This window comes from Acinonyx jubatus, chromosome B3, assembly GCF_027475565.1.
Source record: "Acinonyx jubatus isolate Ajub_Pintada_27869175 chromosome B3, VMU_Ajub_asm_v1.0, whole genome shotgun sequence".
In the NCBI taxonomy this organism is placed as follows: domain Eukaryota; kingdom Metazoa; phylum Chordata; class Mammalia; order Carnivora; family Felidae; genus Acinonyx; species Acinonyx jubatus.
The window spans coordinates 113,425,387-113,440,368 of NC_069386.1; the positions used below are offsets into that span (position 1 = coordinate 113,425,387).

The following is a 14,982-nucleotide window of genomic DNA, read 5'->3' on the forward strand; positions in this document are numbered from 1 at the left end:
AAGAGAGCAAGACGGGCTGGGAGGATTCCAGCCATCATCAGAGCGATAGGCAAGGGGGAGCCCCACTACAGCTATGGGGGAAGGGATGGTTTTCTGAAGCTTTAGCAGTGAAAGTAATCAGATTTGAAGACTTATTAGTGATCGGACATGGCATGGAGGGAGATGTCTGCTCCCTTTTCTGGGCTTCCAGCCTCATTTGGGGGACCGGGGGGGGGGGAGGGGAGCGGTCCTGCCCAAATCTAAGAATAGGCAAAGTAGAACAGGGTGTCCATAGAAACATCCGTGGTTAGTACATGGGAAGGGCAGCCTGCAAGTATCATTCAAGGATAGCAGTTCTCAATGAAAGTTTGCAGGATGATTGAATTATCCTCATGCTCCTTCCTTCCAGGGCTCTAGGAGGTGAGCTCCTCCTGAGATCAGCCCTCCCATGGCACCCATTAGCATTCATCAGACCCAAAGGAAAAGTTCTGAGATCCCAGCTGGCAGTCTTCTCAAGCAGGGGAGCCCTCTCCTTTTTCCATCTCGCCCCAGAAAACGTGAACTTTCCGGGGAGGTGGGATGGGCTGCGTGAGCCTTCTGGCCCCTCATGCGGTCCCCCATGGAGAGACCATCTGTACTGTGGCTTCCTCCTTCCTGCCTAGAGTGGTTACTTGTTGATGGCCTTGTAAGGCAAAGTGTGGAATATGGCTGACTCGGCGTTTCCCAGCCCCACCCCCCTGCACAGCTGGCAGGGCTCGGACCCCACTCCAGATGGGGCTCCGTTGGTCTGCTTGGCTTGGCCAGTGCTTCCAGGCCGTCCCGCCTCACCTTCTTTAAAACTGCTTGGGACAGCAGAACAAGGCCCAAGATCCTGGCCAAAGCAAGTTTTCTTGTGGCAAATGGGCTGGCTCTCCAGCTGTGCATTGCAGCCAAGGCCTGGCAGAGTGAGGATGCAGAAGCAAAACTGAATGCAGGAGAAAGGCAGCACCTGTCACCTCTGAATTTGGGAGAACAGTCAGTGTGGCCAGGGAGGCACCCAGCTCTAGTGTGTTTCGTCATCCCTGGAGGTCAAAGTGAACAGGACAGCCACCAAAACAGCCCAGAGACAGAGCAGACACCAGTCTTTGGATTTGTTTTTCCAAAATCTAGAATTCGGTATCATTTGGGTGTGACCTGCCACACCATCTCCAAGGACACTTGGATAACTCTACACACCCAGTGAGCCCTTTTAGTAGAGTGGAACCTCACCTGTAGGGAGGCCCATGGCATGGACCAGCGCTGTTAGGTCATTTAAGGAACCGTTGCACCCTCTGATGTAGGGTCCCCAGCCCTTGCCTGATGAGCAGATTTGAATCCCAACAGTCCCAGTCTCCAGCAGGGGTTGTGTGTACACATGTGAGAGAAAGGTTGGAGGTCTGATGCCAGCGGAAGGAAGCCTAGAGCTGGGAGGGCAAGTTCCCAGTGTTTTTAAAGGATACTTCTAGAAGGCCGCAGGAGCTGGAGGGATCGGGGGGGTATGGCTTTGAGGGCAGGGGTAAGTTTTGGGGAGTCTCACTGTGATGGAAAGGGCTCTAATAAAACTGCTTGAGAGATTCCTGGAAATTCTGCGGGAGGCCCTTTGGCCCCGCCCATCGGGCACTCCCCTGGGAAAATCTCAGCTTCTCCTGAGCCAACCGAGGCCTCTTGGCTCTTTTGCACATGCGTGCCTGCTGCTGGTGTGACTAAACCCGGACTCCTGACACAGCTCAATCCTGACTCGACCTTGTATGAAGTATGGCAGAGACTTAAGATTGTTGCAAACTCAGAACCTGATTTTCAGAGTTTTAAGCTGAATGCCTTCTGCAGTTTTTTATTATGTGTTGTTGGAAACATGGAAACTATCCCTAAACCCCTCTAGCTACCGTCCTTTTTCTCACCCCATCTTCTTCCAGAAGGCTCATGGTTAAACAGTGTTCTGGGGCCAGGGCTGGAGATCCTTCCCTGCAGATCAAGCGTTCTTTACCTGAGTCCATGAGCTTGGATGAGGTTTAGGGAGTCCATTAAACCCTGGAAGTCAGCACAGTGCTATGTGCATGTGCGCTTTTCCAGAGAAGACTATAGCTTTGTTTAGGTTCTCAGAAGGGTCCATGAGCCCTCAAGGCTAAGAAATTCTTGCTTTAAATGTACTTAGAGCTTGGCCTGCGCTAAGTATCAGGTTCCAAAGTAGGCCCCTAGTGCTGCCAGCGTCACAGGTAGAGCTGGGCTCTGTTGTCAGGAGTGGAGGTGGAACGGTGGGTTTCTGGAAGTCAAAGGAGTTCAGAAGCAGGGAGCCCTACGTGGAGGGCAGAGGAAGGGGGAGGAAGGGGGAAGAGGCAGGACCCGGACAGGCTGAGGGTGCGGGGGAGCGAGAAGCACCACTCGGAGGGGCCTCAGAAGACTTCTCCCGGGAGAAGGAAGGATCCTCGGAGTCTCCAGGGCCAGGTCAGGCCAGTGGTCATGGCTGTGAGACGCTGCTGGGAGTGAGGAGGGCAGGACCAAGCGGACAAAAGGAGACAGGGGAGGGAGGGAGAGTCAGAAGGAAAGGAAGGAAAAGGTTAGCAAAGCCAAGTGATGGTCTCTGTGCATGGGAAGAAACTCCCAGAGGTTGTAAAGTCGGAAGAAGACCAGCCCAAAGGACGGTGCGGGAGCTCCATCGGTGGAGCTGCTGAGAACCGGACAGGCTGGAGCCCCAGCAACACGTGTCGGAGGCAGTGGGCCTCTCCTGGCAGGGCGGCTGGGCGGGATGACCTCATCCCTTCCCAGCTCAGCGACGGAGGCTTTATTATTCCAGCCTCTAGGTAGACATGACGCTATGCTGAGCCTAAAGGTTAGAGAAAGATCTGCCTTTGCCGCCATGGGGCTCTTATGGCCTCTGGCAGGAGGGGTCCAAAGGGAGAGTCCCCAGTGGGAATAGCTGGAGTACCTCCCTTGGGGCTCTTCCTGGCTGTCCTCTGCAGCCCACGCCCTCCCTCGCGTTCAGGGAAACACAGGTAGGCACGGTGCTCAGAGAGGGAGCTGACCACCCTCCCTCCTGTGCCACAAGCATCTTGATAGAGAATTTTCTGCTGCTCCCCTGGTATACCCTGCAGGCTTGAGAGTAAATGTTATGGGTGAAATAGAGGGAGCTCTGACACGCCAAAATACCACGTACTGGCAGAAACAAAAATTTGAGCTCTACGACAAATAACTCCATTCCTGTTTGAAGGACCCTCTGAGCCTGCTTTCCATGACAGACCAGGCAGATTCCCAAAGAACCAGGGGCGGATGGTCCCTCACACCTTGCCCAGGTACTCCCTGCATTAAACCTGTCCAGAAGACATCCTGCTGGCAGATCCACCAGTTGTACTGCCTTGGAATCAGCCCAGGGTGCCCGGGGGGAGGGGGGGGGCTGCCCAAGACTGCAATCCACTTAATTAGGAATGGGCATTTAGCAGGGATGCTTGGCTTTTTTTTTTGGTAATGAAACTTCTTTTTCCCTAAACATTGAGGGCACTTGGGGATGGGAAAGGGAAAGAGTTTGCTGGCTCGCTCATAGGGGTGGGGTCAGAGATGGTCCCCTCCCTTCTGGAAAACTTGGCAAACCCCAGAGAAGAACACCAAGGTGTTGGCAAGTGCCGTGAATATTTTTCTTGCAAGATATAGTTTCTACCTGCCAGATGCAGTACTGTGCATACGTGGGCTGTGTTAGATGTGGTCACTACTGTGCACCTTGACACGAGGAAGCCTTCTTGGTTGCTATAGTCTGGTACTTTTAAGAACAATCCCCTGGGGTTCTAGCATACATGTGGTTTCCTAGGTCCATCCCAGACCTCCAGACTTAAAACCTCTCCATGGAGAGACTCACCCCTAGTAGGTCTGGGACTCGCCAGTTTTAGACTTGCTCTGTTTGTGTCCATCACAATTGTCTTCTTCTTTCGATTCCTACTGCACTTGTTGCCCGACAGTGACAGGCCCTGGGAACTTCACACTGAATTGTCACTGGCTGATCTCAACGTATTTGGCTCAGTCTTACCAAGACATTGAGCAGTTTGAGGCTGGGGGCAATGCCTCCCGGGACCTGGCCTGGTGTTGGGTGTGTGTGCGTGCTCAGATCGCCCTTTCCCATAGTCACGTTGACTGAGTGAGCGTACACGTTTATGTGTGAACCGCAGCTTGTCTGGCGATGAACCCTAGGCCAGGAGGACAACGTGCATCCCAGCTGTGGTTTACTCAGGTGAATGAAATCCATTCAATATATCTTGAGCTCCCATCTTATGCAAGAACATTCCTGCCTGTGGTAGAGGGTGAGGCAGGTTCACATAAGAAGGGTGACCCACTCGGGGACCCCTGAGAAATAAATTATCCGGTCTCGAGAGTCTAGCTGGAGAGGCTGGCTTGATTCTGCTACAGGCTGAGTGGGGCTGGGAGGTCTTTGGCTTGAAAGAGCCTTCGCTACCTGACTGCTGGCAGCTCAGCACGACCACCCTGGCATTGCCCACGTGGGAGAGACGTGCAGTGGGGCCATTGGTTCCTGCAGGATCCTGAGTGGTGCTGTCTGGGGTGGGGGTGGGGGGTGTCTGCCTGTGGCCCAGGTTTTCAGAACCAGATCCCAGCCACACGCTGGAGGAGCGAGTGGTGCACTGGTACTTCAGCCAGTTGGACAGCAACAGCAGCAATGACATTAACAAGCGGGAGATGAAGCCCTTCAAGCGTTACGTGAAGAAGAAAGCCAAGCCCAAGAAGTGTGCCCGGCGTTTCACTGACTACTGTGACCTGAACAAGGACAAGGTCATCTCACTGCCTGAGCTGAAGGGCTGCCTGGGTGTTAGCAAAGAAGGTGAGTGCTCACTTGTGTGTTCCTGGCCTTCCAGTACGTGCCCCACCCAGGCACAGGGACCACGGGCTCCTTCGATAGACGAGATCCCAGGTACTCATTTATTCAACTGCTTATGAAGAGTGTGTTATGCTTTATGCCGGATGCCTGGTACAGTTGACAGATAAGGTCCCTGTCCTTCCACAGCCTACTGAGGACATAGATCTTAAAGTGTTTATGTGCATTGTGGTAAGCGCTAGGAGAGGGTATTGGGAGAGGCCAGGCTGCAGTGACAAGCAGACCCACACATGTAGTGGCCCAACACAGGAGAAATTTGTTCATCTTGCCCTTGTAATAGTTCAGCATGATTCCAGGTCATGGTGTGTGCATGTGTATGTGTGCGTGTGTGTGCGTGCCTGTGCATGCAAGGGGAGGAACAGGAATGGAGACTGTACTGTGCAGTCACTCTGAGATCTATCTTGGCTAAGAATGACTCTTCCTTCTTTATTAGGTGGCTTCCAAGGTCACCATGGCGGTTGTTTCCATTCTCAGTAAACCAGATGGAGTAAAGCATGGAACAGTGCTCATGGGGGGGGTGGGGGGTGGGGGGGGGGTTATGCTCCAGTCCAGGAAGTGACACACGTTACCTCTCATACCTCGTAGTGGCTGGAACTGCCACCAGACCACACCCAATAGTAAGGAAGTCTGGGAGCGCCCCGGAAGAGGAGGAGAACGTGGATTAGGTTTTCTGGTGGAAACCTAATCATCTCTGTCATGATAGAACAAGTGCAGAGTGTTGTAGGAACATATGTAGGGGCACTTAAATTAGCTCAGGGGCAGACAGCCTCGGAAAACTTTGTGAAGGAAGCGATGTCTAAGCCAGCCATGGGCCACAGGCTCAATCTAGTCGCTGGCCTACTTTTGCATGGCTTGTGAGCTAAGGATGGTTTTTATATTTCTCAAGGGACGTCATTTTCAAAAAAGAGGAATAAAGGATGGATTGTACACGGCCTGCAGAGCCTAAAGTATCTACTACCTAGTTCTTTACAGATGAGTTTGCCAGCCCCTGATCTAAACCGATACCTGCGGAATGGGTAGGATATGGCCGAGGCAAGGGGTCAGCAGAGGGAGAAGTGTTCTAAGCTACAGCCTAGAGTGAAGATGTAGCGGTGAGGAACGGCTCTAGAGGAACTGAAAGATGTTAGTGGGACTGAAATGCGTACTTAAAGGTGGCAGGAGCTGGGGGGTGACAGGAGGTAAGGGGAGCGTCTCAACTTCATAAGGGCAGCAGAGAGCCATGGAAGGGGTTCAGTCCAAGAAATGATAGGATTGGTTTTTGCTTCAAAAATGCATGCTGGCTGCAGTGTGGGAAAAAAAGATAGCACACGAGCGAGGCAAGGTGCCCCCAGGAGGCTGTGGCAGGAAGCGACAGAGGCTTGAGTTAATGAAAGCACAGTGGGAGTGAAGGGAAGTGAGTGCTTTTGAGAAACATAGAGCCGCAGTTCTGGTGACCGAGTGGATATAGGGATGGAGGTTGCTTTGGGCAACTGGAGGGCGGGTCTGTTCACCGAGTTGGGCAACATGGAAGGACGAACAGAGCAGGCATAGGGGGATGGAGAAGACAACCGGTATGGATTGAACGTGTCAAGTTGGATGCATCTCAAGGACCAGTGGTTCTCTAAGTGCAGGCGAAGGGTCAGGGCTGAAGATGCCAACCTGGGTGACACCGATTTGCTTGAAATGGAAGCTTTGAAAAAAGCTGAGATTGCCCAGGGAGAAAACTTAAGGGCTTTTTCTGGCTCGTAACCCTCGGTGAACCCAAAGGATAGCATAGGAAGTGGATGAATTACCACCAAGTACCGTGTCTCGGGACCTGCCCCCTCCGTAGCTGGTTCTGGCCCTCATTCTGGGGTGTGTGACCCTGGGTGAGTGAGCTCATGGCTCTGGGCACTCCTGTCTGATTGAGGACGCCTCTCTGTGTTCCCATAGTACTCTGGGTCCCCAGGACACAGTGCAATGTCCTGGCTCAAACCCCGCCTCTGCCACAGGCTGGCTCCTTCACCAAATACAAATTACTCCACCACTCTGGAGTTTAGTTTCTTCATCTGTAAAATGGGAACAACCATGGTATCTACCTCAAAGGACTGTTGTGCTGACTCAGTGGGACAGTGAGCGAAAACACTTATCACGGTGCCCGAGACAATGAAGGAACTGAATCGAAGTTCCACATTACTGTTCTTCTTCAGATTATTGCCTCGGTCAGCAGCACTGCTCACACTGTGTTGCAGCTGACTTTTCTGATTCCCCCGTGGAGCCCTGGGTTGAGTCGCCTCGGTTCTACCCCCAGCACGGTGCATGGTGCCATTAGATCCTTGTCGGACGAGTGAATGAATGAATGAATGAATGAGAGGCTTGCACCCTGTGGTGACATCACGCTTTGACACCCGTGGGGTTTGTGCCCATTTTTCAGAGCATAGGCAGAGGACCAGTCTTGGAAAGAGACCACCCAGCGTTAGCGTAGACCCGAGGCCCACCTAGGGGCATGTAAGGATCGAGGAGGGATGGACCCACAGGGATCTCTAATGACTCTGCCCTCAGTCCCCTCTGGTCTACCCAGCACACAGATGCCAAGGGGAGGCCGAGTGTGGTGACCTCTTGGCCACAGAGCAGAGAGGGGCTTCCTAGGCTTTCTCTGAAGCCTTGCCAGGCCCCAGGTGTCTGCCATCCCTGGCCGATACACGGGACCTGAGGGAAGCACGCACCCAGGAAAACTGTCCCCTGGATTGTGGTATTTAGGGAGCACTGCTCCTCCTCAAGCCGGACTCAGCTGAGAACAAGCTTTAGTTTCAAGTTACCTTCACAGCTGTGCCCAGGGAGGCCCCTAGAGTGCAGCTGCCATCCTTCCTCACCCAACACCTTCGACCCTCCCCCTGAGCTCCTCGCCCCGGAAGTGGGACAGAGAGGCCCGAGAGCTCTGCGGCCGCCGCTGACCCCTGAATGCACTGCCTGGTTGAAAGTATGGCTGGGGTGCCTGTGTCCGCATGCGTGTCTCTGCGTGTGTCATGCATAGGCATGTCCGTGAGTGTCCCTGCGAGCATGTCTGTGTGTGTGTGTGTGCAGGTGTCTGTGTGCATGTCTCCCTATGTGTGTACATGGTCTGTGCGTGTGCATGCATGTGTGCATGTCCGTACATGTGTCCCTCTGTGTGTGTGTGTGTGTGTGTGTGTGTGTCTGCGTACGAATGTAAGCAGGTCTCTGTGTGTGTGCGTCCTCAACCCATTTTGCAGTCGAGGAGTCTAGACGAGCCTAGAGAGGAATAGCACTTTGCTCGAGGTCAGAGGGCCCACGTGAGGTGGCATCATTGCTGGCATTTGGACCCAGCCTCAGGATTCCCAGGCCGGAATGCTGTCCCCTCCATGAGAAGGACCCCAGAGTGTTTGAAGGTGGTCCCTTGTGTGAGCAGGCCAGTTTTGCTTGCCTGAGGAAGGCCAAGGGAGACAAGACCAGCGGTGAGTCTGGGAAAGCGGGGGAGCAGGCCCAGCTGGGGGTGACATGAGCAGGAGTAGAGGCTGCTGGGCCCGGGGCACCGCCTTCAAACTCGAGGCGGGGAGACCCGTAGCTTCCAAGCAGGCAGTGCCTGCAGGAGAAGGGAGCATTAGTGAGAGGCATCGGGGAGGTGGGGGCAGGAGCTGGGGGTGAGAGCAGAGGCTCTGAGGGCAACCTGACCTAGCTTTTAATCCCAGCCCTGCCGCTTGCTAGCTCTGGAACCTCTGAGCCTCAGTTTCCTCGTCTGCAAAATGGAGATGATAGCATCTACCTCCTAGATTGGGTGCGAAGGTTTAACAAGATGGTGCACGTGAGGAACTTAGCCCAGTGACCCGGTTCGTAGTGAACGCGCAAAAGAAATTGCTAGTAGTGGACGAACACACCCAGGGGCTGAAGGCAGCGTCCCTGGGTCGCTCTGCTCTGGAGAGCCCCAGAAAAGTCGCTTGGGCCGAAGGTATGTGGGGAATGAGCCCCTGCATTGGTCATCTGGTGTCATGCGGTGCCCTCTGGTGGGCCGAGAGAGGCTTGCAGGCTAGGTGGGGGGCTCACGGGGGCTGGGGGAGTGCACGAAGTTTAGGGATGAGTGTGGCTTTGGGTCCGAGGGTCCGCATTTCCTCAGTTTGTAAAACATCTTCATCAGGATTATCGTCCCCGCCCTGCGTCAGTACAGGCAGCGTGGAGACTAGTTCCTCCGTTGGTGAAAAAAATCCCAGCCCTCCCTTGGAATTGCCCAAGGATGCCGCCTGCCCTTTCAGGCTTTTTCTGTCCCCTGCCCTCCTCGGTGGTTCAAAGCACGGTCCTGGGAGAAGGTAGCCAGGTCCGAGTTTGCTTCACCACGTAAAAGCTGTGTCGTCTCTGAGCCACAGCTCTGCCGTCATACGATGGAGACAACGTGGTCATTTTATAACAATCGTATAAAATTGCCCCGAGGAGTAAGCCATGTGATGTAGGCAAAGCATTAGTGCTGGGAGCCTCCACAAGCCAGGCCTGGACACCAGGGGCCCTGCACTTCTCAGCTCGGCGGGCGGCACGATTAGAGGGCCCTCCTTCTCTGTGGGAATCTTTCTGCTGCTGGGCCGAGTGGATGAGCGATGGGATTCAGAGCCAGGCCGGATCCCGTCACTGCCCACCTGCCTGCCCTGGGCCCGCCACTCCCTCTCCAGGCTGGTTTCCTCACCTGTCAAATCAGACATACCAGCATCTACCCACCCCACCCTGGGTTGTGTCACTTTCTCAGGGCTTAGGAATGTTAGCAAAACCGGGGGCGGGAGCATTGAGCTGTGGGTTCGCGTGACCGGCTGGGTGGGCGCGGGTCCCCTCAGCACTTCATGCTCTTCAAAGCCCTTTCTCCACTTCATGAATTCAGTCAGCCCTCAAGGCGATCCTGTCAGAGGCAGAGCAGAGGCAGCACAGCCGTGGCCCCGATTCCCAGTCTGTAGACTGACCCAGTGGCGTTGAGGTACATGCACAAAGTCACGCGGCCTCCAGGGGTCACGCAGAGCTGGCCCAGTTCTTAGTGCATCCGCCTCTCAGCTCCCACTCCTCCTCGAGGAGACCTGGGCCCTGCAGAAGCCTCCAAGATCCATAAGCCCCCAGTGGGGCAGAGTGGGCGTTAGCAGGGGGAGGCTTGGGCCTTGGCTAAGTCCCTCAGTTGCTGCAAGCCTCAGTTTCTAGATGATGAGGCTGGACCACATGGTCACGGCCAAGATTCTCTCCACCCTGATGTTCTGTGACCTGGAGAACCAGGACCCAAGAAGCTTATGCCGATGTCCCTCAGCACCAAAGCCCTCTTAGCTAATAGTTGAGGGGATTTCAGAGAGATACCCCAACGAGGGCCTGGCCTTTTGGAAAAGCGACTCTGTTTAAAGGTGCTGGCCAGCAGTGGGTTCACCGGGGCAGAAGAGGGCCACCGACACCCCCAGAGCAGGAGGCACACCCACACAACCTCTGGCTCTATCTCGAGTCCGTTCCTCATTCAGGGGGTTGCAGGAGACAGGCACCCAGGTAGAAAGGAAGCTCCACCAGTTCTCGGGGCCAAGGCCACTTGAGTGTCGTATGTTCCTGTTTGTTGCAGGTGGTAGTGTTGGCAGCTTCCCCCAGGAAAAATGAGCAGGTCCAAACCGATTCAGGAAGTTGTCTTCTTTTTGGGGTCCCTGCCATGGGCCCCCTAAATGCAGCGTTGTAGTACGGCAGGAGTGGAGGAATCAGCCAAGTAACTTTGGCTCCCATTTTCTTTCTTCTTCTTCCTTTTTTTTTTTTTTTTTTTTTTTGTGCCGTTAGCACTACCAGGGTCCTGCTGTCCCCACCTGTAAGCCCACCGCTGCCACTCCCAGGTTGGGAGTAGTTGATGCGTGTCGTTGGGTTCCTCGTAAACCTACCTCTAACTCCTTGCTTATTCCCTTTCCCAGTAGGACGCCTCGTCTAAGGAGTGGAAAACCAATGGGCAGGTGGAGAGACCAGGGAGGCAGGACGGACCATCCAGACCATCCGACACACCTAACCTTCACCGATACCGCGACGCCCCCCCTCCCCCTTCCCCACCCACCCCGGCCCAGCCACATCCCATGTAACATAAGTGGTGCCCACCATGTTTGCACTTTTGATAACTCCCATTTGCGTGTTTTCTTTTTGGTTTCATTTTTAAATACCAATATCTAATACCACAGTGGGAAAAGGAAAGGGAAAAAGACTGTTTATTCTCTCTCTTATTGTACGTTTTTGGATCTGCTACTGACAACTTTGAGGGTTTTTTTTTTGGGTGGGGGGGGAAGGTGTTTGTTGCTGGGACTGAGAAGAAAGAGATTTATATACTGTACATAAATATATATGTAAATTGTATAGTTCTTTTGTACAGGTGTTGGCATTGCTGTTTGTTTATTCCACCCCCTTCCCTGCTCTTGCTGTGGGGCTCCGGACACACGGCCCGGCTTTCTAGAACCCAGAACTGCATCCCCAGCCACGCTGGAGACCGACCCCTGTGTGCATGTAGATGGGAGCCCTGTGATCATATTGTAGACTCCATGGGGTCTTTTCTGGTGGGAGGAGGGCACTGCCCCTTGATTTGGCTGTCAGATCTGGCAAGTCACTGGGAGGCTGGCCTTCTCAAGGGAGGTTGGGCTGGGGGGCAGGTGGGAGTTGCCCCTGGAGGGCAGGCAGTAGCCAGCACTGGTGTCAATTCCCCCTGCTCACATGTTCCTGCTCTCCAGACCGTCGGGTGGCCCAGAATCCATCTGTGGGCACACCAGTATCCTCATGACCCACTGAGCAAATGACCCTCAGACCATTTGCATGAAGCCACTTGAAACATTTTCACCCACGTTCAGCATCTACTCTGTAAAGCAGGAGAGGGGAGGCAAAGAAGAAAAAGACACACAGTGGGGCCTTCTATTTAGTCGATTTTTGACAATTTTAAGCAGTGGAGGGAAGAGGACAGAAGGCCCACACTGATGAGTGCAGTGCCGGCCTCCTGCAAATGCACGAGTGAGGCTTCCCAAGACAGACTCTCAGCAGCGAGGTCAGACTGGGGCTTCCCATCCATTCTCTATCTCCCCTGCCATCCTGTCCTCAGTGGTTACCACAAGCTGGAGGGGGGAGCCCAGCAGCCACCTTGTTGGTAAACTCAATGGTTTATTTGGTTTTTAACCCAATACTGAAGTTCTTCCTGTTTCTCAAGCTCTTCTAAGGGCTCCCAGGCTCAAGGCCAATTCCAGAGTAAAACTAATCTCAGGCCTCCTGCCTCTGCCTCTTGTAGAAGTGCAGGGATAATAGCCCAGCTAGAAGGAAATGAGGCCTAGCTTTCTGCATTTTACTGGGATTCCATTGTGGGCTGTCCAGCCTTCCTCTGGCCTGGTGGCTGCGCCCATTCAGACAGCTGTCAGAGGGCAACAAGTGACATTTAGCCTCTCTTCCCATGCGCGGCCATGGTGGCCTCGAAGGAAGGCAGGTAGCCCAAGACTGATGCCCCTGTTGGATTGCCCCTCTCATATCCCAGCCAGCATTCCCATAAGTGCGCCCACCTCGGCGGACTGTGTACCCCATTTTGGGTCTGGAAGGCATTGGCATCGTAAGCACTGGCCCACTCAAGGCCGTGCTCAGGGAGGGCCCGGAGCGGGGAGTGCACCTTCTCAAGACATGCTCTGGTGGGGCCTCGGGCTAGAGAAGGTTCTTGCTATCATGGAGAAAATCCTAGAAGGTATCTCAGGGGTGACTGGAGGCCCCATCCCAACATGGTAGGGAGGAAAGGAAACCCTGCCATCCCCCTTGGCCTGGACCAGATGACTTGGTGTGCTGGAGCTAGATCAACCTTCCTCAATGCCCCGGCCCCTTTCCCGGGCCCGGAGGAAGCATGAAAACACAGAGGGGGTGCCTCCCTGTGGAAATTCAGAACCCACCCACCCAACCCTGCCATCTTCTCTCTCACACACGTGTAGGCTGTGTTGTGTGGCTTTCGTTTGTGAGGAGGGAAGGAGACTATTTGTAGCTGGTTTTATAAAAAAATAAAAATGGGTAAACCTTGGTAGCCGTTGCCTCTTTCTTTGGGGGGCTTACTCTGATGGGAAGATTGCTTTCTCTTAAAAGTTTGGTGTTTTCCCTGGTCCAGGTGCCCTCGCTCTGATCCTAGGAGGTCCGAGTTGTCAGACCAGAAGGGAACCCTCGAGTGGCTACGAGGTGCCCCCACGCTTTGCCGTGAGGACGTTGACCGGTCCCTTTGGCCCTCGCTTACCATGTTTGTGATCTCTGTGCTTCTCCCTCTTACCTCCTCAGACAGCTGCCCCCACAAACCCTCACTGGAACATAGTGAACGTTGCTGGCAGTGCTTCGGGGGCAGGGCTCGGCGGGGGAAACCTGCCCTGTGGCTTCAGGCTGGTGGAGGTGGGCCCCTCGGCCACAATCCCCATCTTAAGACCCCAGGTGGGAAGCGGCTGTGGACAGGGTGCAGCCCCCAAAGGGGTGCATGCTGTCTCTGCCCCAATTTGATGGGGCTACATACTCAGGCAGAGGCTGCTAGTCTGGTTCACATTGCTGTAGGGCTTCAGGGTGGCGACTGGCGGCCAAGGTGAGGCTTTAGATTTTCTCCGATGCTACTGGTATCTCTTTCTTTCGCCCCCTCTCCCCGTGCACCGCTGTGCCTGGAAATGGTTTCCCCACCACCCTCTGAGAAACTCCCCAAGGTTTCTTTTGCCACACCCCATCCCTTTGTCCTTTGTAGGCGAACAGAGGACAATTCCTCTCGAAAATTCTCCCCTAACCCTCTCTGCAGCTAAGTGTTCTGGGAAAGGGTCTAAGCCCTTCAATGTTGTCACACAGGTTTAGTGCTGACACTGTGTCTCCAGGCTCGCTCCAGGCTCCAGAGCTCCCTGTGTCTACAGGCCCTGCTATACCTGATGCCACAGCCCAGTGACGCGTATGTCTTTCTCCCTGTTTCACAGGATTCAGACTCAGGAGTCCAGTGACTTACTGGTGGCACCCACCCTCAGATTTTTCTGCCCACTGCCGCCTTCCTTCCTCGAGGAGCTAGAATAGCCACCTCTCTCCCCTCCCATCCAGCTCAGACCCCAGGTGCTTGCATTCAGCTGCGAGCGCAGTTTTTCTCTGAGCAGTTAAAAACAACTTTTTAAAAAATTTTTTTTAATGTTTGTTTAATTTTGAGGGGGGGAGAGAGAGAGAGAGTGTGTGAGCAGGAGAGGGGCAGAGAGAGAGAGGGAGACACAGAATCTGAAGCAGGCTCCAGGCTCTGAGCTGTCAGCACAGAGCCCAATGCGGGGCTCAAACTCACGAACCGCAAGATCACGACCTGAGCCGAAGTTGAACACGCAACCGACGAAGCCACCCAGGCGCCCCTCTCTGAGCAGTTTAGAGTCACGTTAAAAGCCTACTGGTTTGCAGAGGCCTATCATATGCTTCAGGGATTGGGGGGAGAGAAAGAAGGGGGGCATTGGGCCATGCAGGACATCAGTGGGAGACTTGGGGCAGACCTAGCCTCCAGCAGAGATGCCCAGCGTGGCGTGGGAGAGGACGGGCCCGAGCTCACGGCTGAGTGCAGGGCCAGCCTGCAGCCTCATTCGGCCTTCCTCTGTTCTCTCCGAGGACAGGAGGGCCATCACCAGTAGCAGTCAAGGAAAAGAAGGATCTATCCTGTTTCTTCCTTCACCAAGAGGCTCCTGAGCCATGCCTAGCCTCTACAGGGAGGGAAGGGTTGAGGACATTTTCAGTCGGGATGTGGGCCTGCGCTCGCATCAGAGGAGGGGCCTCCGGATGGGTACCTACCCTTGGTTCTCTGGGGGTCCAGGGTGGGATGGGAAGCTGGCAACACCCACCGCCTTATAAAAAAAAAAACCAGAAAGAGCCAGACTGATCATCTGGCCTTTTACTCCCAAGTTCCCGAATGACCCACATAAAGCCACCAGTGGGGTTGAAGACCTTTGGGGCACTCCCATCGTCTGCCCTGTGGCACTTCCCTCTTTTTCCATTATTCAGGCGGGGACGTGCAACTTGACTTTTTCGCGCAGTGCCACCAAATCAAGCCCTCACCCCTACGGCCTGGGTCACTGGTCCCCTTTGTGTGACTTCCATGAATTGATACAGAGAAGGGTCATGACCTTGGTTATATGCCTGCCACTAAGTATGTCCGTGCTTGCTGGTAAGTG

General features: G+C 54.3%; 1 protein-coding gene across 3 annotated transcripts in view; it reads left to right on the forward strand.

The window, feature by feature from the left end:
• Positions 1–12,838, forward strand: part of SMOC1 (SPARC related modular calcium binding 1) — a 157,005-nt gene extending 144,167 nt beyond the window's left edge. For 2 of the 3 annotated variants that reach the window (XM_027066041.2, XM_027066043.2), the window contains exons 11-12: positions 4,569–4,813; positions 10,744–12,838. In XM_027066041.2, the coding sequence (XP_026921842.1) occupies positions 4,569–4,813; positions 10,744–10,760 (262 nt within the window). In that variant the 3' untranslated portion in view covers positions 10,761–12,838. The remainder of the gene's footprint in view (positions 1–4,568; positions 4,814–10,743) is intronic. The other variant, XM_027066042.2, reaches the window with a different exon arrangement.
• The last annotated feature ends 2,144 nt before the right edge of the window (positions 12,839–14,982 follow it).